The sequence below is a fragment of the Homalodisca vitripennis genome, chromosome 5, assembly GCF_021130785.1.
Source record: "Homalodisca vitripennis isolate AUS2020 chromosome 5, UT_GWSS_2.1, whole genome shotgun sequence".
NCBI classification, from domain to species: Eukaryota; Metazoa; Arthropoda; class Insecta; order Hemiptera; family Cicadellidae; genus Homalodisca; species Homalodisca vitripennis.
Window position 1 is genome coordinate 173242735 of NC_060211.1, and position 27443 is coordinate 173270177.

At 32.6% G+C, this 27443-nt stretch overlaps 1 protein-coding gene across 1 annotated transcript; it reads right to left on the reverse strand.

The window, feature by feature from the left end:
• Positions 1-1435: 1435 nt before the first annotated feature.
• On the reverse strand, positions 1436-16203 carry LOC124363188 (CD151 antigen-like). The gene is made up of 6 exons (XM_046818340.1): positions 16100-16203; positions 14627-14818; positions 13139-13309; positions 11851-11931; positions 3728-3859; positions 1436-2550 (listed from the first exon to the last, which is right to left on the reverse strand). The coding sequence occupies exons 1-6, from the start codon at positions 16175-16177 to the stop codon at positions 2506-2508; spliced, it is 699 nt and encodes a 232-aa protein (XP_046674296.1). The 5' UTR covers positions 16178-16203; the 3' UTR covers positions 1436-2505.
• Between the last annotated feature and the right edge of the window lie 11240 nt (positions 16204-27443).

Consider the following 27443-nt stretch of genomic DNA (forward strand, 5'->3'; position numbering starts at 1 on the left):
TATAGAAAAATAATACAACTATCAAAACCCACAATTACAGAACATTCTTAAAATTAAGGTACAATACACAGCAAGACATACAAAATATTATTTTAGATAATTTGTTTAAGAGTAAACACAAAATAATGTGCGTACTTACTTAAAATAATTACTTGTTATGTTACATAAAAATACACTTAATAAACATGGCCAAGATCTTCACTATTTAAATATTATAAAATTTCAAAAATGTCATTTAAGCTAATTAAACCAACACAATCAATTCTTTAATATTTATTGTAATCTTTTTTGGTTTTTCGTTATATAACAGATAAGGAATTAAACATGTTTTATTGTGTGTAACTTGGACGTTTATTAGTGTAAATAAATTCTGGATTATATATAATTTATATAAACATTATATGACAATGTATACTATATGTTTATATACATATACTTGTCCTGGCGGAGCAAGTACTTTTTGCGATTCAATGCTTATTGAAGTTATATATATACCTGGTGTATATATATAAATTTTGTATTTTTTGAAATTTTATAACTATTGTTTTTTAATACTTCCAATAAATTAATTCCGAGTAAATTCTCTCACTTTTGTTTAACCCATGGCAAATAGACACTTTTATCCAACTTAATAGTACCTTATCTTAGCTATATCTACAATAAATATAATATTACTATTTACAAAATACTTTAAATTATACGTTTTTGAAAGTGAAGGAACAGTACGACAGTGATAATGAACATCATATTATGTAAAACAAGATTTATAAATAAATGTACAGCTGGTGATGATCATTTTTTGTTATTAAGAATTTATAAAGGCATCTGTAATGAAATAAGGAAATTAACTTATTAAAAACTGTAAAATATTCAACAACATTGGAAAAATTACAGAAATTGATAATTGTAAAGTTATTGTGTGTGTTAGAAAAATAAATAGGCCTAAAACTTGATCTATTTATTACATATTTTTACAGTTGGCAATACTAGTGCTTTGTCACATAAATTAAAAAACCTTGCATAAATAAGCAAAATAAAAATATTTATATACATAAATAATGTTTGCATCTTTAAGTTCATACCTAATAAGAAATATAAATGTTTAATTTAAACTTACATTTTTAACCTTATTATTTATGTTGAATATATTGCCTAATAAGTAGCTATAGGCAAACAGTTTGTAGTAGTCAAAATAGATTCATAACAATATTCTATTTTTTTTAACAACAACCATTTAGTGTTTCTTCACTGTTTCAAAGAAAATCTAGCTACCAGCGACATTCTAGGTTACAATATAGCTTATATTTAAAAAAATATTATTATTAATGTGAAGATTTCCTCTAAACCTATATAATTTATGATACTTGTATGGGTAATATTTTATAAATCACAATAATTCGATGGATGCAGAATAATTTAACTTGTGATTTTAGGCTTATATTTAAAAAATATTATTATTAATGTGAAGATTTCCTCTAAACCTATATAATTTATGATACTTGTATGGGTAATATTTTATAAATCACAATAATTCGATGGATGCAGAATAATTTAACTTGTGATTTTAGAATAATTAGCTATGCTAACATTAAAAACAATCATATTTACAAAAACTAAAACTATACATTTACAAGTACTATACATTGTAAAATTGCACTTATGCACGAGTAAAACATAAAAAAATTATTAGTATAATTAAAAACTTTTGAGGTTTGTTTTGAATGTTTATATTTTATACCATAATAATATGTCAATTCCCTTCAAAAAATGTTGTATTGTAATAGATATATCACAATTTTTCAATTTACAGGCATTTACAAGTGCCTTACAAGCATAAAATTTGGTTTATAGTTGCTCGAATTCTGCTTGTTGGTTTTATATAAATATACTCTCTTTTGGTTTGCACACTAAATTTTCCCTGAACCTTATAAATGCATAAACACTGTTAAGATACTTCATATTATTAAAATGTTCTGGGGGAAAACTTTCTTACCCCTTTTTTCATGGAAGGTTACACTCCTTGATTTTGGTACATTCTTAATTTTTTGGAAATGTGTAATTAAACATATTTTAATTTGAAGATTGGTCATTGTGATTCTTTAATCTTAAGTAATGATGTCACAAAATAATTAGTAAAAAATAGGTCAGTGAATATAAAAAAAGTCCAACCAGTTGTTATAAGCACCATAACTCTTTTAGCAAACCTCAAAATAGATTTTAAAATTTTGGTAATCTTTTTATAAGTTTACCAACAAGAAATACACTCACATATATACAAAAAGTAAGATTACATATAGAAAATAGTCAAGAAACAATATTTTGAATTTGTCCATATTACCAACAACACACAATATATTCCAATTCAATTTTAAATGTTGATTGTGAGATTGCTTTTCAGACATTTTTCTTAACCTAAGTCCTAGTCTTTTTGCCGCATTACAAGAATAACATTGCTGATTTATTTTTTTCCAGCTCACAGCAACCTCAGTAGACCTTTTCTTCTTCTCATATGACTTTGAACAGGATAAACGCAAAGATCAGTCCAAATATCTGAAACAAAATTGAAATTATAATCTAATCCATATGAAACTAAAAAAAAAATTAACACCATACCGTACTACTTAAAATTCTATCAATGGTATCTATAAAATGACTAAATTTACCAGTAAGTTTAAATCGGTAACCACCTACTTTTTAGTGGTAATTAAGAATAGGATTTTTTAATTTAAAATTTGGCCTCTACTTTCCAATATGGTGGCCGACTTTAACATTTTTTGAGAGACACTGTATTTTCTTGCAATTTTTGGATATGATACAAAATTTTAAAACATTATCTTATCCTTGGAAAATTTCTTTTCAACTTACTCATTTAGGAGTCTACAGCTAATTAAAGTTTTAAAAACAACATGTTTTGAATTTTTTCAGCCATTGAAGATAAAGTAACTTTACACATCAATACTATATGAATATCTACTTTTTCATGCAATTATTGTACGTTTTACCATATCAGTGGACGGCCCTCATGGAGTCATAAGAAAATCTTAAATGGGGTCATAGATTGGATAGTAGGCCTACATCAAATTAAAGGACTCTGATATGAGAATACAATGCCACAAATTCAGCCTCAAACGGTCCAATCTATACAAAATGGTAGTGGTTTGAATCTATAAACATATGCTTGCTGATAACAGCTTTTTTAATTAGTTACAATAGAAAAACTCCAACAATCGACACCAGATATAGTGAAGAAGATAAACCGCCATTTTGTACAGCTATGCGATAGACTTCTCTTATATTAAAACATTATGTGTAGGAAACAAATGGGCGGAAGTTTAAATAATTTCTTATAAATATTATAGGAATGCACCCTGCACTAACTAAACATTGTAAACAAGTTTTACAGATTTTTATTTCCACCATAACGAAAATGATGATTTTATAACGGAAATGTTTATTTTCCATCATATTCTTTTATTTTGTTGGTTTAAAAATACCTATCTTGATAAAACAAAATTACTCTAAACAAATTGTGTACGTTAATCATACAGTTTCAACCATAGTTCATTTGTCAAGTAGTGATACTAAAGACTTTGGTCATTTAGAAGCAACGGAAAACTAGTCTATTAACAACAGGTGTAACTCGAAGTCAGTTCAAGATGGTGTGGTCTACAGGGAAATTACTAAAATGGTTAAGATTGGTGAACTAAAGCACAAAATATTACGTTACCATGAGACAAGACACTGTAATAGCTGCTCCTCCAATCACGGAAGCGTGGTCTTTGACGAACACTTCAGCCGCACGAAGACATCCATCTGTGTAGATGTTTCCATCCGACTGGAATGACTTGCAAGGCAGTTTCTGAAAATTGAACATTTTTAAAACGGCCATAATTTTAAATAAATTTAATTTTTTTATGATTGTTCTTAGAAACCTTAAAAACAAGCTAATGAAAATGAAAAAGGGGAAATTATTCCAATAAACTAATGTTTAATTCTTCAAGTGTCCATCGTCATAATTTTTTATGACCTAGTTGTTTCAAAAGTGCCATGAGCACAAATTATGGCAACCTGTAATCTCCGGTTAAAATCATTTTACAGGTCATATTATTAAGGGTGACATCCAATTTTAGACTACATGAATGAAAAGGCCATAAGTTATTATTACTGTGGAAAGGTAATAAAAACACAATATATTGCATGATCTTTATTTTTTTAATTACATGACCGAACAACAGTAAATGTCCATACAATTTGACTTTGCGGGTTTTCCTTGAAAATGTAGACTGTTAACAACAAATTAAAACCTTGTAACATTATATATTTCGGTTCTTTTCCGTTAATTCACTACCATTAGTTTTATGGTCTGGAATTCCGTTAATTCCAAAAAAAGAAACATTGCCAGAAATTTCCCCCGGTGTATATAAATAATATCTCTATTACTTTAGTAACAAAAGACCCTAGCTTGCCTATTCAAAACTCAGATCACGCGATGCTTGCCCGCTGCTTGCTCTTTTAGAAAAAAATGAACTCGAGCTTGTAAAGTCCAAGCCCAGATCAATAACGCCATGATTGATTACACACAAAAAACTCAGACAGAACTAACGCAGGTTTCATTACAGGCAATAGTTTTGGATTATTTGTATCCTTTTGAATTATAAATAAAACATATGAAGGCGTGTACAGTAGAACCTCGGTTAACCGAGCCTCGCTTAACCGAGACTCCGGGTTAACCGAGGCCGTCCTCGGACGATTTTTTTTTATTTAAAAAGCAAAAGAAACACGCACAAACTACGTACAGTAATGAGCGTTTGGGTGCTCCTTTTATCGCAATACGCACGCTAGCCTGCAATGCGTTTAAAACTACTGTACAGTAAATTGTTGGCAACTGTTGTGTTTCCTCGCCCAAATATTTGCGTAGCTTAGCGCTTATCTTTGCCGAATGCATACGGCACTGTCACCCGACACCGCTCGCCAGAGCAGCTGCAGGTGTTGTAACCCGACACCGCTCGCCGCCCGGACCAATGCGAACTGTTTTCAATGCCGAGTCGCGACTGAGCCACTCGCTCTCCCCACCACCACCGATTCGACTCCGTAGCTTATTGCGCATCTAGTGGGTCTGGTCCTGGTGTACAGCTTCATCTCGGATGTGTTCGTGCATCATCGGTCTGCCCGAAGACGCCATTTCGTTCTCAGTGGCAGTTCCTTTGTTTACTTTTACAAGTCAAGTGTCTATCACTGTTTTTTTATTGTGTGTTTAAGTGCAGTTACAGTAGGTGTAAATGAGTGCTAAACGCAAAACGTGTCGTTGTGTTCCTTAGAGACTAAACTAAATGCGATTCGTCGTCTGGACAATGGTGAGTCAATAAGAACAGTCGCTAAAGACTTGGGTGTTGGTGAGGTTACCGTCGGAGATTGGAGGAGGAAGAGGGCTGAGTTAGAAAAATGGGGTGGCTCAGAGCTTAAATTCCAATTGCAATTCAGAGAGAAAAACGTTTAAAAAGTGTGAGTATGAAAAAAAACTTCCGAGGCTTTATTCTTATGGGTTTTCGGAAATGAGAGCAAGGGGAAGTCCAATAAGTGGGCCTATTTTGCAGGCAAAAGCGCTAGATTTTTCCATAAATCTTTTGGCGATGGCGATGAACCTTTTTACCGCTAGTTCCGGGTGGTTAATGCGATGGAAGAACCGTTATGGAGTGCGGCAACTTAATATATCTGGGAAAAACTTTCAGGTAATGAAACTGATGTGACAGTTTTTGAAGAAAAAATAAGAAAATTGATTTTGAGTGAGGGTCTTACATCCGATCAAATTATTCAACTGTGATGAGACAGGCCCTTAACTTCAGAATGTTGCCCTCAAAAAAACTTTAGCCCAGTCAGCAGGAAACATCAGCTCCTGGGTATAAGAAATCTAAAGATCGAGTTACAGTTTTAGGATGTGCCAATGCTGCAGGAAGTTTGAAACTCAAACCAGTTGTAATAGGCAAGTAAAAAAAGCCACGTGCTTTTTAAAAATACTAATGTGGACACATTTCCCAGCACATACACAAACCAGAAAAACGCATGGATGGACTCGCGGATTTTCAAACAATGGTTTTTTGAGGAAATTCGTTCCAGTCGTTGAAGCTTTCTTGGAGAACAAAAAACTCCCTCGCAAGGCCCTTCTTATTCTTGACAACGCTTCGTCCCATCCAGATGCTGATGAGCTAGTCAGCGATGGCATTAGAGCCTTATTTTTGCCTCCAAACGTTACTACTGCCCTCATCCAGCCTCTAGACCAGGGATTTCTAGAAACTTTTAAGCGAAACTACAAAAAGAGGCTGCTTAGAAATCTACTGGAGAAGCTAGAGGACGGGCTGGGTGTCACTGATGCTCTCAAGTTAATCACAATGAAAGATGTTGTCTACTGGGTGTCAGAAGCTTGGGATAACGTTAGGGAGGACACTATAAGAAGGTCATGGCGCAAACTTTTTCGGAATTGAAAAGGCAAGCCGCCAAGAGACAGCAGGCTCCTGAAAACCAGCCAAGAGCAATGTCCTCCTGAAAATGAAGAGCTTGTGAATCTTTGTAACCACCTTCCAGTGGCTGAGCCCATCAGTGCAGAGGACATCAGTGAATGGATCAATGGAGATGAGGATCAGGCCCTAACTGATGACGTGATTATCCAGATTGCTCAACCAACCAGAAGATGATGACAAGTTATGTTTTTGATTTTTTATTTTTATGCAAAATTTTAACATAAAAACATAATCCAACATCAATTTTTTAACACAACTACAGTATATTTGTTACACTTTAGTTTAAATGTTGCGCCATTCATCAATCCAAAACTAATTTTCATACCAATTTCCAACTGCTGCCTTATGATTGCGTTACGGTTACGTAAAACAAAAGTTTTTTTTTACAGCGATGAACCTGATGGGGCGACTGAGAAAATATCACATACAGAAGGTCTAAGAACGATCGAGGGAGCACTGGCATACATTGAACAACAAGAAACCGCAACAACAAACGATTTAGTTTGGCTGCGACGCTGGCGCAACAGGGCGGCTAGCCTAAGATCCTCTAATCTAAGGTCAAAAAAACAATAACTGATTTCTTTGGGAAAAAAAAGATTAGCTTACTTTGTTTATTTTTGTACAATGTACAGTAAATTAATTTTCATTTCTTTGATTTAATTTTGTAAACAGGAAATACTGTACTGTAACTAAACTTCTGTACATTGTGTAGCCTATATCATACGTATTCAGTTGTGCAATAAATTGAGTGTTATATTAAAACAGTGTTTAGTATTGTGAGTGTTACCGTTTCCTCTCACGTTTTATTGCGTACTAATAAACATTTCTTGTACTAATAAACTAAACAACAGTTCAGTTTAATAACTTTTGTTCATGTTTTAGTATATCTTGAGCTATTTTTAGCCCCGGTAACGATTTTTTAGTTACTTCCGTTCCGTGTTAATCCGAGGTTCGCCGTATCCGAGGTACCCTCGGTCCCAATTACCTCGGTTAACCGAGGTTCTACTGTAAAATGTTTTTTAGATGCTATTTAAATCACTTCATTCCAGGTATTTACTATTATTAACTAACAAAATTGGCTAAAGAAAACCAAAATTTAATCTAATTTAAGTACAAACATCATTGGTAGTGAATTAACGGAATTCCAGACCATAAAACTAATGGTAGTGAATTAACGGAAAAGAACCTATATTTCTACTGTCAGGATTACATTTGCTAAGATTTCCCTATTCTGGATTTTGTATATTAATATTTTATTAACATTTAAATACTTTTATATATGTAAGATTTTATTTTATTTTATTTTACTTTACTTTTAGAAGCCACTAATAAAAAAGCTTATATAATTTGATTCTATAAATTTTGATAAGAAAAATGGTATATAACATAATATACAGACTATATCTAAAGAGATTAATATTTTTTTATTACAAATTAAGTCTGTAAAATCCCTTAAAACAGGTGTGCATTTCAGGATTTCTGATAAAGGCTTCCAGGATTGATGAAGAAAATCATCAATATGTAGGAGTAAATAAAGCAGATGTACTCCAACTTTAGCATTCAAACTGCAGATTTAATATTTATTTTTTATTCATACTTGTCACATCTGCTGCGCAAGTTTTTGCTTCATATTACAAAAAACACATTCATTGCGGCTCTAAATGAGTGATCTTAGGTACTCTCACTCTGCTTATGTGGCTTGAGATGTCTGCCGCAGTCAACGTGTTAAAAATGCTATTAGAGCTCTTACAGAATCTAGACAAGCTTGCAAGGAATGCTTGTAAAATAATAATAGACTCATTTGACTTCATTGTGTCAGAAATCTTTGAAGCATATCCGTTTCCTGGCAAGTTATATTAAATTACAAATCACTTTTAAATAAAAAAAAGCACATTACAACAAATTCAGATCTACAACTTGTCTCCAAAATATACATTAACCACTCTCAATATACATTAACAAAAACATCAACCCAAATAGTACTACCAACTACAAAACCCCAATAACGAACAATAGTTTCAAATTTCAACAAATAACAGAAACACAGGTGCAGAAAACTATAGATACCCTTAAGCCAAAAACCTCCGCCGGCATTGATGATATATCTGCCAAGCTGACCAAAGACTGCAAAAACGAACTAACCATGCCGCTGACCAACATTATAAATAAATCCCTGCAGCAAGGCATTTTTCCAGACAAACTAAAAATCTCCAAGATATATCCCAAGTACAAAAAAGGACCAAGAACAGAAACTAATAGCTACCGCCCTATCTCTCTCATACCAACTTTTTCTAAAGTCATAGAAAAAATTGTACTGGAACAACTTCTACACTATCTGAACCAAAATAAACTACTCACAAACCAGCAGCATGGCTTCCTAAAGGGCAAATCAACAGCCACGGCCATAATACAACTCGTCGAGCACATTATAGACATGTTAGAGGAAGGCCATATGGTCACCAGTCTTTTTCTAGATTTCAGCAAGGTGTTCGACTGCATAAGTCATACCTGCCTGATAGAAAAATTAAAAGCACTGGGAATAAATGGACAATCAGCAAAATGGTTTCTTAGCTATCTGAGTGATAGAAAACAACTCGTAGAGCTGCGACATACTGTTAATAACTCATCAGAAAGGGTCCAATCTGATCTGCTGGAAGTAAAACGAGGAGTACCACAAGGATCTGTCCTGGGGCCAATACTATTCATCCTATTGACAAATGACCTACCAACGTACCTACAAGGGCCCTGTCACACTGTAATGTACGCAGATGACACAGTTATCACACTCGCAGAAAACGACAGTGAGTTACTCACCACAAATACCGAAAGAGCTCTTAACCGGACCAAAGAGTACTGCGCTCCAAACAACCTAGTCCTTAATGTTGATAAAACTGTACAAATAATTTTTAACACTAGATTAAAAAACACTGAAACATCAGTAGGCAGATTACATGAGTATAAAACCAACACAAAGTACCTGGGCGTCACAATCGACTCCGACCTCTCATGGAAGACACACATAGATCTACTATGTAGGAAGATCAGCTCAGGAGCTTTTCTGATCCGTAGACTCCGTCAAATAAGCACGCCAGAGGCAGCAAAGACCGCCTACTATGCCTTCCTTGAAACCCATTTAAGGTTCGGCATAGCAACCTGGGGAGGAACGTCTGCAACAAACCTGGATAGAGTCCTCATTCAACAAAAGAAAGCTATAAGATCTCTGGCAGGGCTCGAGCAAAGAGAGAGCTGCCGAGCGGCATTTGTCGAGCAAAACATTCTCACAGTGGTGTCACTATACATACAAGAGGTCATCCTGCACACAGTCTCTACAGAACAACAAAGACACAGAGATATCCACCATCACTACACCAGGCATGCCGCAAACTTTGCCCTACCTCCTCACCACCGCACTCTATACAGCAAGAAACCATCATACATTGGTGCAAAACTTTTTAATCTTCTACCAGAGAACCTGAAGAATGTGCCCCCCCAGAAGCTAAAGAAACAATTAACAAACTGGCTACTGAAGAATCCTTTTTACTCACTAGAAGAATATCTGAATAAAACAGGTCGATCTCAAAACTGATAACTTTCAGAAAAATCTGTAACATTTTTTAATGATTTGTAACTTGACGCTAATGCTAATCTCCAAGATTATGTAAATAAAGTCTATTGTGTATTGTCTATTGTCTATTGTCTATTGTCTATTGTCTATTGTCTCTTTGTCAATATCCAACGAAAAACTTTATTTGCATTTTGACAAAACAAATACACATCACCGACTTTGTTTTCCGTGATGAAACATTGGAATACAAAAACCTTACAACAAATGGATTCATCATTTCTTGGATATCAAAACATCACCATCTACCTCAGCTCATAATCCTCGGAGATTTTTAAATCAAGTTAGAAATAACAAATTAAAACTTTTAATTTTCAACTTCCAAATAGCTAACAAAATTAATTTCAGAAATTTCACTATTTTTTCCATTAAATTATACAACTAAAACAACATAAACGCCAAACTTCATGAAAGTGTGGTGCTTATCTAAGATATAATATCAATTTGGATTTCACAAAGGACTTTCTGACTTGTTTCTGCTACCATCTATTATGATAATATGAAGTGTATCTACTTTTATTCACAGTATACTATTTGTCCAAACCGACCATACTATACTGGGTGTTTATAAATAAATATTGGGGTTTTTAACGCTTTGCAGCTTGTTTTAAATATAACTTAAAATTATAATTCATACATCAAATCAACGAACAATTCCAACAGTTTTGTTTGTTGTCACCTGTGCGCATGCGGACAAAATGTTTCTTCTGCCATCGGTTAGAAACTGCTAGTAACAAAATTGGCAACTTGTGAACAAAAGGCTTTTTATATTCTGCAGTTTGCAAAGACCAAATCTGTAATAACTGTGCAACTTGCGTTCCGTATAAAGTTCGGTTGTGATCCTCCATGTTGTAATAACATCCATAGATGGTATCATCAGCTTCAAGATATCGGGTGCCTTTGCAAAGGAAAGAGTACGGGACAACCAATGGTTAGTGAAGAGAGTGTTGAGCGAATGAAAGAGACTTTAACGCAAAACCCACAGAATTCAGTTCAGATGGCTACTTGTGAATTAGCAATTCCAGTGACGACTGTTTTGAAAGTTTTTCAGAAATGTTTATAACTACGTCCTTATCATTTGCAGTTGTTGCAGCCTGCAAACTATAGTTTATGTGCCAATTTAGCAAAAAATGTTGCAAGACAATGAAGTCTGGATCATGTCATGTTCAGTGATGAATCAACATTTCACCTCAGAGGACATGTGAGCACTCACAATGTGCATATCTGAGGCTCATGAGATTGGACAATTGGAGCGAGATGCATCAAAATAAGCATTACAATTCCTTAAAAGTACGAGTAATTGATTAAATAAAATTCAGTTAATAAAATTAAAATTTCTACTGTCAACAGGGGACTGAAACTAAAATTTAAGTTTAATCAAAAGCAATTTACTGAGTGTGATGATATAAATTTGTCTCATTGATTTCCAATGAGTACATAGAACGGTTTTCTGCTTTATCATAAAAATGTTGAACTTTTAGAAAATAGTATAAAGTAACCAAACTTAAATTATTTAATAAAATAAATGTAATTGTACTTTGTAATTTGTAAAATATTTGTTGTTTGGCTCTCTAACCGATATATAAAGGGTTTGTTTGAAGGAAAGGGAGGGTTAATACAAAAGTAAAAGTAAAAATGCCATTTTTAGAAAGAAACCCACAAAAACATTACATGACATCTGGAAAAAAGTAAGAAGAAGAATATATGTATTACCTTGCCTGCCAGATCCCTACAGCAGCTGTCAGGGATGACTCCTCGCCAGTCCGTGAAGCTCGTTACGCCGCAGCAATGCAACTGCAATCACACATTATCATTTAGTTTTCTATCATTTTGGATATGCCACATCATGTGTTGCGTAACACGCTTCGCTGAGGTCCCATGCAAAATTTCAGATCTATTAGCTCATTTTATTCTCGAGATATCCTCTGGGTAGAGAGACGGAGACAAGCAATTGTATAGAAAAGAAATTCTATCCAAATTCTATGGTTGAACATGCACCATCATAGAACATTCTTGTTTATGTAGAAAGAACGTTTCATCAAAAGTCTACAGATGAAAATTTGCTGAGAATATCTTGCAATATGCCACATTCACTTTTTTGTTCATTAAGTTAAGATTCATATCAATGTTAAGATAATAGAAGTTCTGGCGAGCTAGGGAGGGTACTACAATGCAAGAGAGCGCTGGAATCAAATCTTGTCACCAACTTTTCACATAGACTTTCCCTCTATTATTTTTCCGTTTTACTCTATGAATAAAACCGTTGCATCTGATGGCTCCAACTGAGTTTTGTATTATTTTATTTTACAATTCAACAAATCACAATACGTTGTAGGGCCTGCCCGCAACTTAACCAAAAACATGAATTATTTTATCTCATTACAAATATATAATCTTAACAATTTGATTCATTACGTCCATTCTAGAGATTACGATTTTTTAATCCTGAGGGAAAGAGATGATTGTCGCCACGATTAGTCCTAAAAAGGACCTTTGTGCCTCCCTTACTTATATTTGTCTCCTCAGAATCTGGGACTTTCACAGATTTGAGGGCTCCTGTTCATTCCTGTCCTTGGAGCTGAGGAGATATGCTCCCAGGAATCTTTTCCGAATTTTTGATATGGCAGTACAATTTAACCAAATATGCTCCGCTGATTCCTCCTCTTCTCCATAGAGTTTGCATTCGTCAGTCTGGCTAAGGCCTACCTTCATGAGGTGTTTTCTTAGAGGGCCATGTCCTGTCAACATCCCTAATATCATTCTTTTATCCTCCTTACTCTGATCTAGGAGAGATGCCCACCCTTTAGCGTAAGGAAAGATAAACATTTTAGATTGTCTTAATCCTGAGGCTCTACTCCAATTAAATTTTCTTATCCTCTTTTCCCAATCTTTTACAAGAGCTTTGCTGTTGGAGAAAGCTATCTCGCAACCTGGCTCTGGTTATGAGCATGTTTACGTGCCCTAGATATAAAGGATCATTAAACGTACTATGTTCACTTACGTTCTCTTGCGTGTCGTCCCAGGCACGACGGAGACTCTTCTTCTCGTTGTAGGACTTGATGCTGCTGTACATCTCCTGCTCCATGGAGTACCGCACCTTCTCGCGGAACACGTACCCGAGGATACCACCCACAAGCATCACCACTAGGATGATCAGCACCATGATGAAATACTGCAACGGGAGACCAAACAAGCTATTAAGACTATGATTTGTAGACCTGTGTTTCTATTGAACAGAACTGAACATCTTTAAAGTAGGATTTTTGCCAACATGAAAAATGCATAAAAATGGTAAAGAACACACTGCTCAACAATTCAAATAGCATTTCCTGTTGAACAGAACATTTTAAAACCTATATTTCGGTTCCTACTGTTCCTTTTTTGAGCTATATCTAAACAGAATGGGTTCTAAAAAAATCATGAGGTCAAAATTTATAACACTTAATGAAAATAGGTATCTTAATAGAATCACGATTTTCCAGTCATATTATAATTACGGTACTCACATGCCAATTTCTCATTCTTTTTTGAAATTCAAGAAAAGAATCTAGATGAGGACAAGTCATATTATCAGAACTTTTCATCTTAAGATCGATGGAAATTCTTGAAAAGATTTCTTAGTACTTGGCTTCTTCAGTGTTTAAAAAATGATGTGAAGGTCCAAAATTTTAGTTTTGGTTTTTAGTGAAAAATTTATTTAAAAACAACTCAAATTTTTTTTAAATCTGTAAAAATACGTTTTTTACATATTGTAAGCTATGGCCAATTTATATGATGACTTTTTATCAAATTTGGCAGATGGATATTGTTGTCAATACCCTAATTAATAAATTTATAACTGCCTCAGACAATTACTCCACTTGTTGAATTTAATTCCTTTAAGACTTGAGAAATAAAAAAGTCACTGCTTTATGGAGGTTCAACTTTTTAATAAGTTGCCTGATAGTGGATGGACAACAAGTACCAATAAATTAAAAATATTTCTTAAGAATTGGCTTAAAATAGCTTCCTTACATGCTGTTAATGAATTCTTTGGCTGTGATTCTAGTACCTTAATATATTTTAACTGTAAACTTTGTTATTTAAAAAAATATTGTATCTGTAAATTTGTTTTTTATTTATTAATGTTGTTTAAGTGATCATTTTAATTTTAAGTGTTGAAGCTTTCTAGTCACACTGATGGTACTAAATTGTTTTATCTTCCTCTTTTGTGCATTTTTATTTAATAAATTATGTGTTTTATTTGATAAAATTTTAATTTTTACAACTAGAATAACATTTTTCTTCAGACCACAAATATGTGAACAGTTTGAAGGAAAATAATTTTAGTGTTATCTAGTTTATATTAGTTATAGTACATGCTTACTATGTTTATGACTACGTCTATTTTAAACATGTGTATTTAATGACAATAAAGCTTCTTGATTATATTAATAATATTCATGTCGTGGACAAAAAATGCTTCCTTGCAAGGCATAAAGATACTGACCGTAAGCAGCATGCACTTGATCTCCTTGATGGCTCCTAGACAGCCGAAGAACGAGACGAGGGTGACCAGAGCGCCAGTGGCTATCAGGATGTAGACGGCACCCATGAAAAGATTCGTGCCGAGGAGCTCGTTGATGAACGATTTGTCGATAAGTGTCCATATTCCGATCACGAATACAGTGATTCCTCCCACCTGTAAAAACACAGATCTAAAACCACCTGAAACTGAATTTGTAAATTCCTTGTAAGACCACAGCACACTCTATTTTCTAAAGAAGAATCAAAAGTAAAGAAAAATGTTTGAACTTCGTACAAAAGAGTTTTTTTCAATACAAGGAATAAATTACTAATAACAGTCCCAAAGATCAAGACAAAAAGTAGTTTTTTTTAATAAGCTTAAAAGGAATTTAAGCAATTAAGGAATTTAATTTAATTTAATTTAAGGAATTTAAGGCAGTACCTCTCATATACTGTTTGTTACTATAAGACAGCTCACATGTTATAGTATCTTAGTCCCTGACACTCTTCTGAGAGGTCAATAAAGAGATATTGTACAATACATTAAAATTATAAACGATTTCATAGTTTTAGATAGAGTTCATAGAAATTGGATTTTGAATCACCCTCGTAGTCTAATTTCCAAACCATTTCTCCATGTATTCATTGAATCACTCCAAAAACCACCTCAAAATGTTATTATATAATTTTATAATATATATCATTATATTTCTATATAGGTACTCAGTTGAAACATTGTTACAAGATATAACATGGGCTTGTGAACACAATTATGATATATTAATAGTATAATTGAATATATTTAAACCACCTCGAAGTTTTATTATATATAATTATACTTTTATATATTCAGTTGAAAAATTGAGTATTAAGATATAACATGAGTTTGTGAACACAACTATGATATAGGCCTATTAATAGAATAATTGAATATATTTTTACCTTAATTTGCCAACTTGCTACCTGGCATAACTTATTACATAAGTATTTTGAATAAGAAAATTTTCAATTATGGAAATTACAAAAACATGACATTTTTATTTTGGTTATAATCCCATATAAAGCAGTTAAGGTATTTTTGAACTTAAATATTTAAAACACACTATTTATAAGTTTTAATATAGTGTGAGTTTAAATTATTGAAAGGCCATGTTAAAATCTTTACCATTATGAATAATTAATTGTAGAAATGAACTTTTATGGATTAATCTACATTTTAATTTAATATATTAACACACATTTTAATGCATCTCTAATATAGTTTTACATATAATCTGTCTTCTTTCCTACAAGTCAAAATTGTAAAATAGTTAATAATTATTCGCACAAGACATAACACAGTATTGCTACATAAAAATTGTGCTTATCATTGATTAAAATGTCAAAAGCGAAAATTTACTAATTTTAAGTACGTACTCAAATTTACATACACTTTTATAACGTGCAAAATACTTACAAATATAACAAAATTAGAGACGAACATTCCATACTTGACGAACTGGCCGCAGCCATTCATTTCCGAACCAAACCCCATCACCTCTGGAACAGAAATAACAAATTAATAATAATTGTTTGCATTTCAAACATTGGTATCACAAAATTTATAAACAATTTTGTGTCCACCGTAGTTATTAACTGATTGTAACGAAGGTAAACCGAAATCGCAGATCATATCTAACTATACTTGTCTATACAAGGCAGGAGTACGCCGTACCAAGTGTCGTGTAATAAGCTTTGCTGAGATTGCGTGCAAAATTTCAAGTTTATAGATCTTTCACTATTGACAGATAGAATGACAGATGAACATAGAGCTATGTCACTTTTACATCTCCCGGCAATCAAAAGAGAAATTGTGCCAACCTACTTAGTGATAGGCTTCAACACCACTCAGCTGAATTATATGGCTATACATGGAACATTATAGAATTCATTCTTGCCTATGTAGAAATGAAATTTCATGCAAAATTTCAAGACTACAGATGAAATCTTTCTCGAGACATCCTGTGAATAAATAGTCAGGCAATCATACAGAAAAGACATTTTTCACCCCAAGGAAAGTCAAAAGAGAAATTCTGGCTTCAATGATGCCCAGCAAAATAGTATACTTGGACATACACCATTACATAATTATAGTCTATGTAGAAATAAAATTTCATGATAAATTTCTAGTCTGTAGATGAAATATTTCTTAAGATATCTTAACATATGATACAATCATATTTTTTTCATTAAATTGGGTTTCATATCAGTGTTTACATAATAAACGTTTACATACCAAGTCACCATAAAATGACGTTAGATGTGTTGGTATAGTTAACTACATGTGTTTATATGTCACATGTAAAAATCTCATGATTATACTGAGTGAGTTTTTTTTACAAATCTATTCTGATATTTTTTCGCTGCCTTCATAGTTACCCACAAGACCTACGTAAATTATTCAAGAGACCCAACCAAATCCAAAGAGATGACCTAATTCTAATCATCTAACTCAGTGTTACTAATAGAAAAAAGGCTTCATGCAAAATTTCAAGTCTATAGTACAGTTCGTTTTCGAGATATTCTGCGGATAGACAGACAGACAGAAATGAAAATTTTCCAACTCCTCGAATAATAGGCTTCGCTAACACTCAGACAATAAGGTTAGATAAATACAATTTACAAAAAAACGTTTTTTGGACCACAGGTGTGATACCCCTATAATACTTTGGGCTTCAAAGTGTTAAAATAGAGTACTAAGCTTACTTAGCTTAATTGTTTTTCGTGTGATATCAGTATATTATCCACAATTTAAGTACTGCTTCAACTCGTGTTCGTCATATACAAATGAAGCTTTATTTATGCACAGTTTTAAATTTATAGGTCAAGAACGTAGCTAGAAAAAAATAGGGAGGGGGATCAAGACAACTGACATTTTCCCAAAGTGGAGAGAAAATAAGGTTCCATTTTCTTTAATTAGTTCCTGACCCGTATCTATGTTGAGAACGATCTTTCAGCAGTACATGTCAGTGATAATAATAATCGTTTGCTAAAAAAGTAATTGAACCGATTGAAAATTTGGGGGGGGGCAGACCCCTTGGACTCCCTCACTGGCTACGTCATTGCTAAAGGTAAGTTTTTTCGAGATATCGTGCGGTCAGACAGACAGACCATAATGACATTTTCTACCCCTTATCTAACTCTCACTCAATAAAGCGTACATTTTACACAGCGCCTTCAAACAAAAAATACTATTCCTACAGGACAAGACTGTTCTGGAATTATCAGGTTTAAAGCTGCAGGCGTTGTGTTGACAATGGAGCAACACAATGTATAAGAGCACAATAGGTTAGGTGCGTGCCTGCTTGTACTGTATACCTGCATTGATTACTCTTCACTCGCCTACCACACATACACTTCAGCCTTTGATTGTATCATGTGGAGACATTTTATCCAATACTAAAATCACTTGAATGTTGTGACAGTAATTTAACAGCAGTTTAACTTCGGATTTAAAAGTATAGATCCACAAACTAACCAGTAGATCTACAATAACGGTATTTACATTAAAATTTAGCTTGTTCATTTCTGCGTTTACCCATATAAAGCAAATTGTTTAAAAAGTAACTTCCAGTTTTTACGTCTAAAAACGAAACATGTACAAGTTTTTGGCGCTTTTCGACCAAACTCTGAAAATTCTAAGCTCGGAAATGCTTGATCCGATTAAGACAAAGTTATCATATACATTGGTACAACAGTACTGTAATCTAGAGAGTCGATTAAGAAGCTCAAAGTGAACTCTCTAGATTGTTTTAACACCAGAGACACATAGACTACAAAATATTATGTAATCTAGGTCAAGTGGTTCTCATTGTCTGATCAGAGTTCACTTTGAGCTTCTTCGTCGAGGAATTTTTGATCTCTTCTAACGAACAATATGGCTCCAGATTCCAGAGGTCAAGCCTTTGACAGCCTCTGATTTCAGACGCTGCACTAAAAGGAAGGTGAACTGGAGCAAATTTGACATTCACAGTGTCACTTATGCTATACACAATTTGTGTTATTAATTAAATGCAAAAATATTATAAAAACTAGCAATAAGGAAAACTAGTTGGAACATACAAACAAAAAATAAAAACTTAAGAAATATATAAAATAAATGTATGGCAACATTGTTAGATATACTTCAAACCTATATAAATAAAAGTCTCATCATTGATTCGAAGAAATATCTTAACTTTCTTTCTCACTTTTTACACAATCAACATATAAGTTACGCCCAATTTATTTTATCAATGTAAGTTTGAAATAACAATGTTTATCCTGTCGTCTATATTGACAAAATAATTCTCTATTGATGACAAAATAATAAATACGAACGTTAAAAATGCACATTCAGTAAGTCAAGTGATATTTATGGTATCGATTAATATTGATTTAAAACCCTAGTACTACTATATCCATAATATGTAATGGTGAGTCACTGGCTGACAAGGTTAACTCTTGTTTTCAAAATATTTCCAGATATAAAATCGCCTAAAGCTAACCACACTGATACAATAAAAAGACACAATTCCTGTATTAATAGTTACAGACCGATATCCGTTTTTGTCTATATTTTGATAAATTTTTGGAACAAATTTCTTGCTTAGGCTAAATTGTTATAAGCCTCAGTTTCAACTTTTTATTCGACCTAATTCACAAGAAGTTCGTTTTCTTTCGGCGAAAATATCATAAAAATACTATAAATGCTGTTGAATTGGTTGAATTTTAACTCAGCGCTTTACAATATAAGAGAAAGATCAACGGTCGATTTTACGAAATTACAAAAATTATTGTATTTACAGAATATTTCTTTAATATTTTACTATTTTTTTTAATGGAGAGAACAGTTTTTATGTGGTTGATCAATACTAAATTGATCATATAATAAACATTTCTAACCACATGAAGTATGGTCTCCCTCATAGTTCTGTTTTCGTACCTATTTTGTTTACTCAATATGTAAATGGAGCTTAGGTCTCCTCTGTATTGATTGATATTGGAGTACCAAAAGCTTTTGACCACATGATCTATACTGAAGCTCTAAAAGGTTTTACGTTTATCGATTGGTATATGAAGTCCCAAAAAGTGACACAACATTGAATATCTAATAAGGTACGCTTTATAACAATGGTCCAATTATATTTATATATAAAACAAGCAGTGCGCTCTTAAAAAAAATCTAATTGGGAAATTCATTTATTTTTATGGTTATTCTCTTTATTGAAGACAGATTAACCACAGGCGTATACTAAGCCGGCCGTGAGTAATATTTCAAGGTCACCGGGCAGCCGTACACAATCAGCTGATTGTTTGTACCAACCGGCCATTCGTCAAACATCAACAGGACGCGGGTGCGATGTCGACATAACCTTGAAGCGTTAGAGATTTGCTTTGTGTACAGAAAATCAAAGTTGCACTAGCTTCAGTAATTTTGTTGTAATAAATTGTTAAAATAAACTATCTTCGCTGACTTAACTACAACTCCTGTGACACGATTTCCCACAACTATTATGCCAAGGACAGTTATTTAGTTTGTTGTTGCACAAGCATTAAATGGCGGGAAAGTCCGTCATTATAACCTCAACACTCAACAGCGCTACTACCATTGTACAGACGAACCTGGATAATCTATAACATTTAAAAGGACTAATCTTTGTAAAGTGATTATCGCCAAAACCGAATATAAACCGTGCCATCGACATTTATCCGAATGGAAATTACAAGAAAAGAAGATTTGTTCGAGAGAAGTTGTACAAAAACAGTTTAGACGATTTTCATGTTTTTTACCTTGGTTGTGTAATTTAACGCGATAGTTTTCCCTACAGGTGGCAGCACTGAGCGGATGTTGAGTGTCGAGTTCCGAGGTCCTGTTTGTGTGAGACCACAATGAGGTTTTGTAATTCATGTGGTACCGAGTTTAAACTCTGGAAGATGGATGTTTTATTATAACATTATCTACACTGTTCCCAAGACAATAATGTGGTTTGGCGTTGTTTAGGTTTCAATAGACATTAAAGTTGGCTAGTAAAGATTCAATTACATAACAACCCCGTTTATTCGTACCTCACTTATCCGGATGTCCGGGTTATCCGGTTTGGTTTTACAAAGTGGAGAAGCCCAAGGTTTTGAAGACTTGCGTGATCGTACTTTCCGGAAGAATTGTAGCAAAGTTAAACAACAGAGACTGACTACGTTTTTACGATGCGGTAAACAACATTGATTTTTATCTGTTATTTTATTACCTTTCTCTATAATCTCCGAAAAAATATAGTAAATTGACTTCCTTTAACTGTTATATTTGTAACAAATAAATTCATTGCTATCTTTTATTGCTGTCTTAAAAGTAACTATGTTGTTCCACATTGATGATTTAAGAGCCTGATATACTGTATTTCTAATTTATAAAGTACATATCTAAATAATATTGCATAATATACGTAAAAATATTTCATTTTACATTAATTTGACAGTGTGGGGTTACCTTTGTATTAACTCGAATTGTTTTGAGGACATTTATTATAACTTCTCTTGATTATGTTAGTTTCTGAACTACAGTCATCCATTTTAACCTCATAAAAATTGAAAATAAACAAAATCTCAATTAAACTTGCTCCTTGTTCACCTTGGATTATCGTCGCAATTAATTACCTTATCTACTAATATCTGTTTTTAATACTGGTTTGATGTCAAGTAGATATAATTATTATATAATTCAACGAGTTTTATATTTATGATATTGTTATAGTTTTGAGGCTTACACTAAAGTGTCTTTTTCTGCCCTTTTTAAGACTTTTTACTACAGAGTAGAGATTGTAACAGTCCTTTTGGGGTAACAATTCAAAAAGGTAGGCAATTTTGTCTCGTAATTATGAATATTGAACCCCTTGGAACTGTGTACCCAATAAGGTAAGGTTTGGGACCAGGTAAGGTTAAATTACCTTTGGGTGCGTTGCTTACAGTACTAATAACGAGACGGCAAACTTAATATAATTAATATTACTGTAGTTTTATTTTTATTTTATGTGTAAAAATACATAAATATTGAGCTTATAACAACAGTACCCAATAAGTTGCAATCTTAGGTAGTATATCTGAGTAGGTCGTGTTGGTAAGCATTATGAAGATTGCATCATTTGTAAACCAGCATATCGAGTTCTGTTAAATGTAGTTCTGATGAATTAATTAAAAACTAGTAATCACGACCATTCCTTTAAACAACTAATTGAAAGATTTTTACGAATTTCCCCTGAATAAGTAATGTTTCTATTACATCTGTGCAGCTTACAACGCTTCCTAATGAAAGTTATTGTAATTAATCACTGACGTCAAACAGCAATAATATTAATCTTCTGTTTTAATTGAAAGATTTTTACGAATTTCCCCTGAATAAGTAATGTTTCTATTACATCTGTGCAGCTTACAACGCTTCCTAATGAAAGTTATTGTAATTAATCACTGACGTCAAACAGCAATAATATTAATCTTCTGTTTTAATTGAAAGATTTTTACGAATTTCCCCTGAATAAGTAATGTTTCTATTACATCTGTGCAGCTTACAACGCTTCCTAATGAAAGTTATTGTAATTAATCACTGACGTCAAACAGCAATAATATTAATCTTCTGTTTTAATTGAAAGATTTTTACGAATTTCCCCTGAATAAGTAATGTTTCTATTACATCTGTGCAGCTTACAACGCTTCCTAATGAAAGTTATTGTAATTAATCACTGACGTCAAACAGCAATAATATTAATCTTCTGTTTTAATTGAAAGATTTTTACGAATTTCCCCTGAATAAGTAATGTTTCTATTACATCTGTGCAGCTTACAACGCTTCCTAATGAAAGTTATTGTAATTAATCACTGACGTCAAACAGCAATAATATTAATCTTCTGTTTTAATTGAAAGATTTTTACGAATTTCCCCTGAATAAGTAATGTTTCTATTACATCTGTGCAGCTTACAACGCTTCCTAATGAAAGTTATTGTAATTAATCACTGACGTCAAACAGCAATAATATTAATCTTCTGTTTTAATTGAAAGATTTTTACGAATTTCCCCTGAATAAGTAATGTTTCTATTACATCTGTGCAGCTTACAACGCTTCCTAATGAAAGTTATTGTAATTAATCACTGACGTCAAACAGCAATAATATTAATCTTCTGTTTTAATTGAAAGATTTTTACGAATTTCCCCTGAATAAGTAATGTTTCTATTACATCTGTGCAGCTTACAACGCTTCCTAATGAAAGTTATTGTAATTAATCACTGACGTCAAACAGCAATAATATTAATCTTCTGTTTTAATTGAAAGATTTTTACGAATTTCCCCTGAATAAGTAATGTTTCTATTACATCTGTGCAGCTTACAACGCTTCCTAATGAAAGTTATTGTAATTAATCACTGACGTCAAACAGCAATAATATTAATCTTCTGTTTTAATTGAAGCCTCTTGGAGGATAAGATTGAGTAGGGAATGAATTTTACATTATGTAGATTTTTAATTATCATAATATAAAGTTATTGAGTGAGTTTAAGGAAACCTTTAAGTTTGTAGAGGATTGTACTGAGATTACGTTATTAGAAATTAATTATAATTACTACTTCTTTGAGAATGTATACAAAATGTATGTAGCTCATTTATTCTTTATAATATACTCTGCGAACAAACACTCAGACATATGTTTATACTATACGTAAACACATTTTTACACCTCCCCTTCACAGAAAAATAAATAAATGAGAGGCTTCAATGATGCCTGTCGTACCCTATTGATAGATACAATAGAAATAATTCTTGCTTACATATTTTAAAGATAAAAGCCGTTTCGAAATATTTTGTGGATATTTAGAATATAATTTTTGGACGTGCTAGAATGTCAGGAGACTGTTCTCACTTTTTGTACAAATTAATTTATTCTCTACTTTTCTCCTCACCATCATAACTACCAATAAGACCAAGGAAATATTATGTTCTATTCTAAAACAATATCATAAAAAAATAGCATGGAGTGACTTGTACTATCATCCTAGTCGATGTTCCATAGATAAAAATTAAGCTTCATAGATAATTTAAAGTACATTTCGTACACTTTCTCAAACATTTTTCAATAGTCAGAGAGTAATTAACATTTTCCAGTTTATCGACTGACAGGATTCGTTAATAGGCTACTATGGTAATTCCGTACTTGATAATGGTAGAAAAACATCTTTAAACTGTACAATTATCGAGTAGCATAGTATTATTTCGTTGCTGAGAAAGATTCTATCCTTACTTTGTGTACATGTTTTAATCGGTCTTTCATTGCCTCTGATGGGGGCTATGAGATGTTCTGTGTCCAGTGGCATGGTTGGTTCTTAATCTGTTCAAACTCACTCTAAGGTTTATGTTTGAGTTTTTACGTTAAAATTGTTTTATTGTAATAAAGACTTGGGGAAAACAACTGTGTGTGTCAGTGTACATGATGTAGATGGCTAGACACAATGGCGTTTTTTAATTAAAAAATTGTATTTAGCCTACTTCATTACATAATTTACTTTGATATTTTAAATTTTAAAAAATTGAGTCCTACATCAATAATGTCATTTCCTGAAGCTCATATCTTTTATAGATTTTCACATTTTTACTATATCATTGTGGTCTGATTACAAAATTACCCACATCTCCTACTTTTAACACGTAATTCTTTGTGGATGAATAAAAACTCCTACATTATTTGTATTTTAAGATTTTTGGTGTGATGTCAAAAAATATATTTACATGAACGAGTCACTCAGTTCTTACATCCACGTAAAACATGTTTGTCGGCGTTTTTTTTTCATGTGCTTTACTCTGGGCCGCATCTCCCCGGTCTGTAGTCTTCGAGTGCTCATTACCGTATACTTCTCTAACTTAGAATATATACTACGATCTGGGGGAATATTTTGGGGAATTCAAATGATACGAAACTTTATTAGAATTTTTAGAATGCAGAGATGGTGCAATAGAGCTATTTTAAAGCTTAAAAGCAGAGAGTCATGCAAGCCCAATTTCAAGTACCTAACATTTTGACCTTTGTGGGCTTGCTTGCAGAAAACACCCAGCCCCTTCACTGTCAGTGAGTCTTATCACTCGGTCAATACGGGAGGCATTCATAACGTCTTGCATACTGATATTAAGAATACCTTTTTTTTAAACGAAAATCAAAAACTTTCTTCATGGAAATACCGTGTACGATAAAATACCTCTTTTCTTAGCAAATTAGGAGCTTTAATAACGTCAATATTTTTATCTGATATGTTGTCTATTTTGACAAGCATTGATTTAACCCAACTATTGTATTTCTAACATGTTCATGACTTTAAAATGTAGGTTGAACGAATAAATCATGTGATTATGTATGAACCACTAATTATATGAACAACATTAACAAATATAAAAAAACACTAACCTACAATAATATGTGAAATCAATACCGTAAACTTCAAACATGGATATCTAAACTATTTATTGCAATTTATAATTGTATATTTTGGACTTTATTATTAATGAAATTCAGTACCAAAAATGGTAGCAGAATTTGCATAGCTAAAGCCTTTACCGTTACTAAAAACAGATTATTGTTTGTTTGCTTGTTGCCAATGGCAAACATCCTGTCCTTGCAGTCTACCTGCCCTGCTATTACTGGGAGGCTTCGAAATAAAAATTTAAAATGTTCCTATGTATTCATTAAGAGTTCTCGGGCGCTAACTTTACCTACTAAAATAATATATTCTTTATCTTTTTTGCTCAAAAGTAAACTGCCTAACCCAGAAAAATATATAACCAAAAACAGATACTGTTGTGTGTTTTTAAATTTATTACACATTTTGACTGCATTTTATAATTTCTTCAGTAATTAGGCTCTGTAGGAGACGTGAAGAAAGTCTTCAACAAGAGGGTTGTTCAACTTCGGGAGTTCAAAAACTGCAATTTCTTCTATACAACTCGTTCCCCATGATTTTCGTCCTATAATTTCATCAGTTGTCAAGCTCTCTAGTAGTCATCATGGTCGTCTTCAACAAACTTTGTCGCTCAACTCAGGGAGTTCCCAAGCTTCCATCCCCACTATAATGACTGGTTTATCTGGACATATAATAGAAGGTTTAACAGCTGGGTTTATAGTGAAATAGAATTATATATTTATATCGGCACTCTAGTGTTGATAAGAGAAGAAATAAGATTTCTTCACTGGTCATGGGATAAATGTATGAATGGCGGTAGAGCACTCTTGTGTAAATTTATGTAACAAATGGAGCAATATCTGAATTAAAGAACAACATTATATTGAATAATGTTAGCATCTTAAGAAAAAGTTAAAAATAAATTTTCAAGTTTGTTTGGGAAATCGTTTATAACTGTCTTTAAAATATACTCTTTACATTTTGAACTATTGGCATTAATTTGACTGCTTGAAAAGTATATTAATAGAAGTGTGAGAATGAAGTAAAAAATTTAATCTCGCCAATAATTATATAGCTATTGTTTATTAACAATGGGATTTTTAAGTTTGAACTTTACTGCTGGAATTTAGTTATCATCATTACACCTTACCAATTCTCCCTGTACACTTTGGGTACAGAGAGGATTAAAAACAGCTCTAAACATGCATTTGGCAGCTTTCGTACAAATAATGTATTAGTTTTTATAAACAGAAGAGACATAACGTTTTCATTACATCAATAATAAATAAAAAATCACTTTAAATAATCTCTTAACGTTGCATCTTCTTATAATATTTGATTTATGGTATAAAAGCTGCTCAAATTACCGTTACATGCTGTGATTAATCATTTTTAAAACTAATGTACACTTGGGCAACAAGAGATATTAAGATAGAATATATGAGATAGTAAAATCAAAAAGGTAACTCATCCATTTCCAATCCTCGTAGATGTCTTCACGTAGTAAGTGTTGATCATAGGCCAGCTAACAAACATCAAGAACGTACAGTATTGAATAATTAATACTTTTATTGTTGTTTCTAAGGTAATGCATAATTTATACATTGTTGATATTATTTTCACGACTGCTATTTTTATTTCACAACAAATTTTAAGTCATGGACTGGGGAATATTAAAAAAAATTATAAGAACTACTGGTATATATCATTAATACAAAAGTGTCATAGTCTTCTGGCTAATTCAGAACTGTAAGAGTCAGAGATGTATGTATGAGAATATACAAAATAAATAATGAAATAAATAGTACAGTCGGGTTGCACCAAAAATGGATATACATAGACTTTACTATATTGGTTTTAAAAATATAATAATTAACGACTTTACAATGAAATAATTCCGTTCGTAACCGTTTATAAATTAAGTTATGAACCAACACAAAAAGAGATTTCATAGGTCAGTAAACGAATTTTGGTTACCTAATCAGAATAAACAACCGATCTGCAATAAATTAAAAAGTTTGTTTGGGAAATCGTTTATGACTGTCTTTAAAATATACTCTTTACATTTTGAGTATAATAAATACCATAAATTAAAAAACTTCAACATTATCAATTTTTAACTCGTATCCAACTATTTGGCGTTATTTCATATTTCGTTGTTAACGATTAAGTTGGTTGGATACGTGTCCCTCTAGAACGCGTTCAAGTCAGAATATGAAATTTTTTAAAATTTTAGCGATCTCCAGCGACCGGTATTATTTTAGTTCTACCCAATATTTATACATATTAAATTTCTCGGTCGAACCGTTTACACTATCCGCCACATAAACAACTCTTAAATAGTCCATTT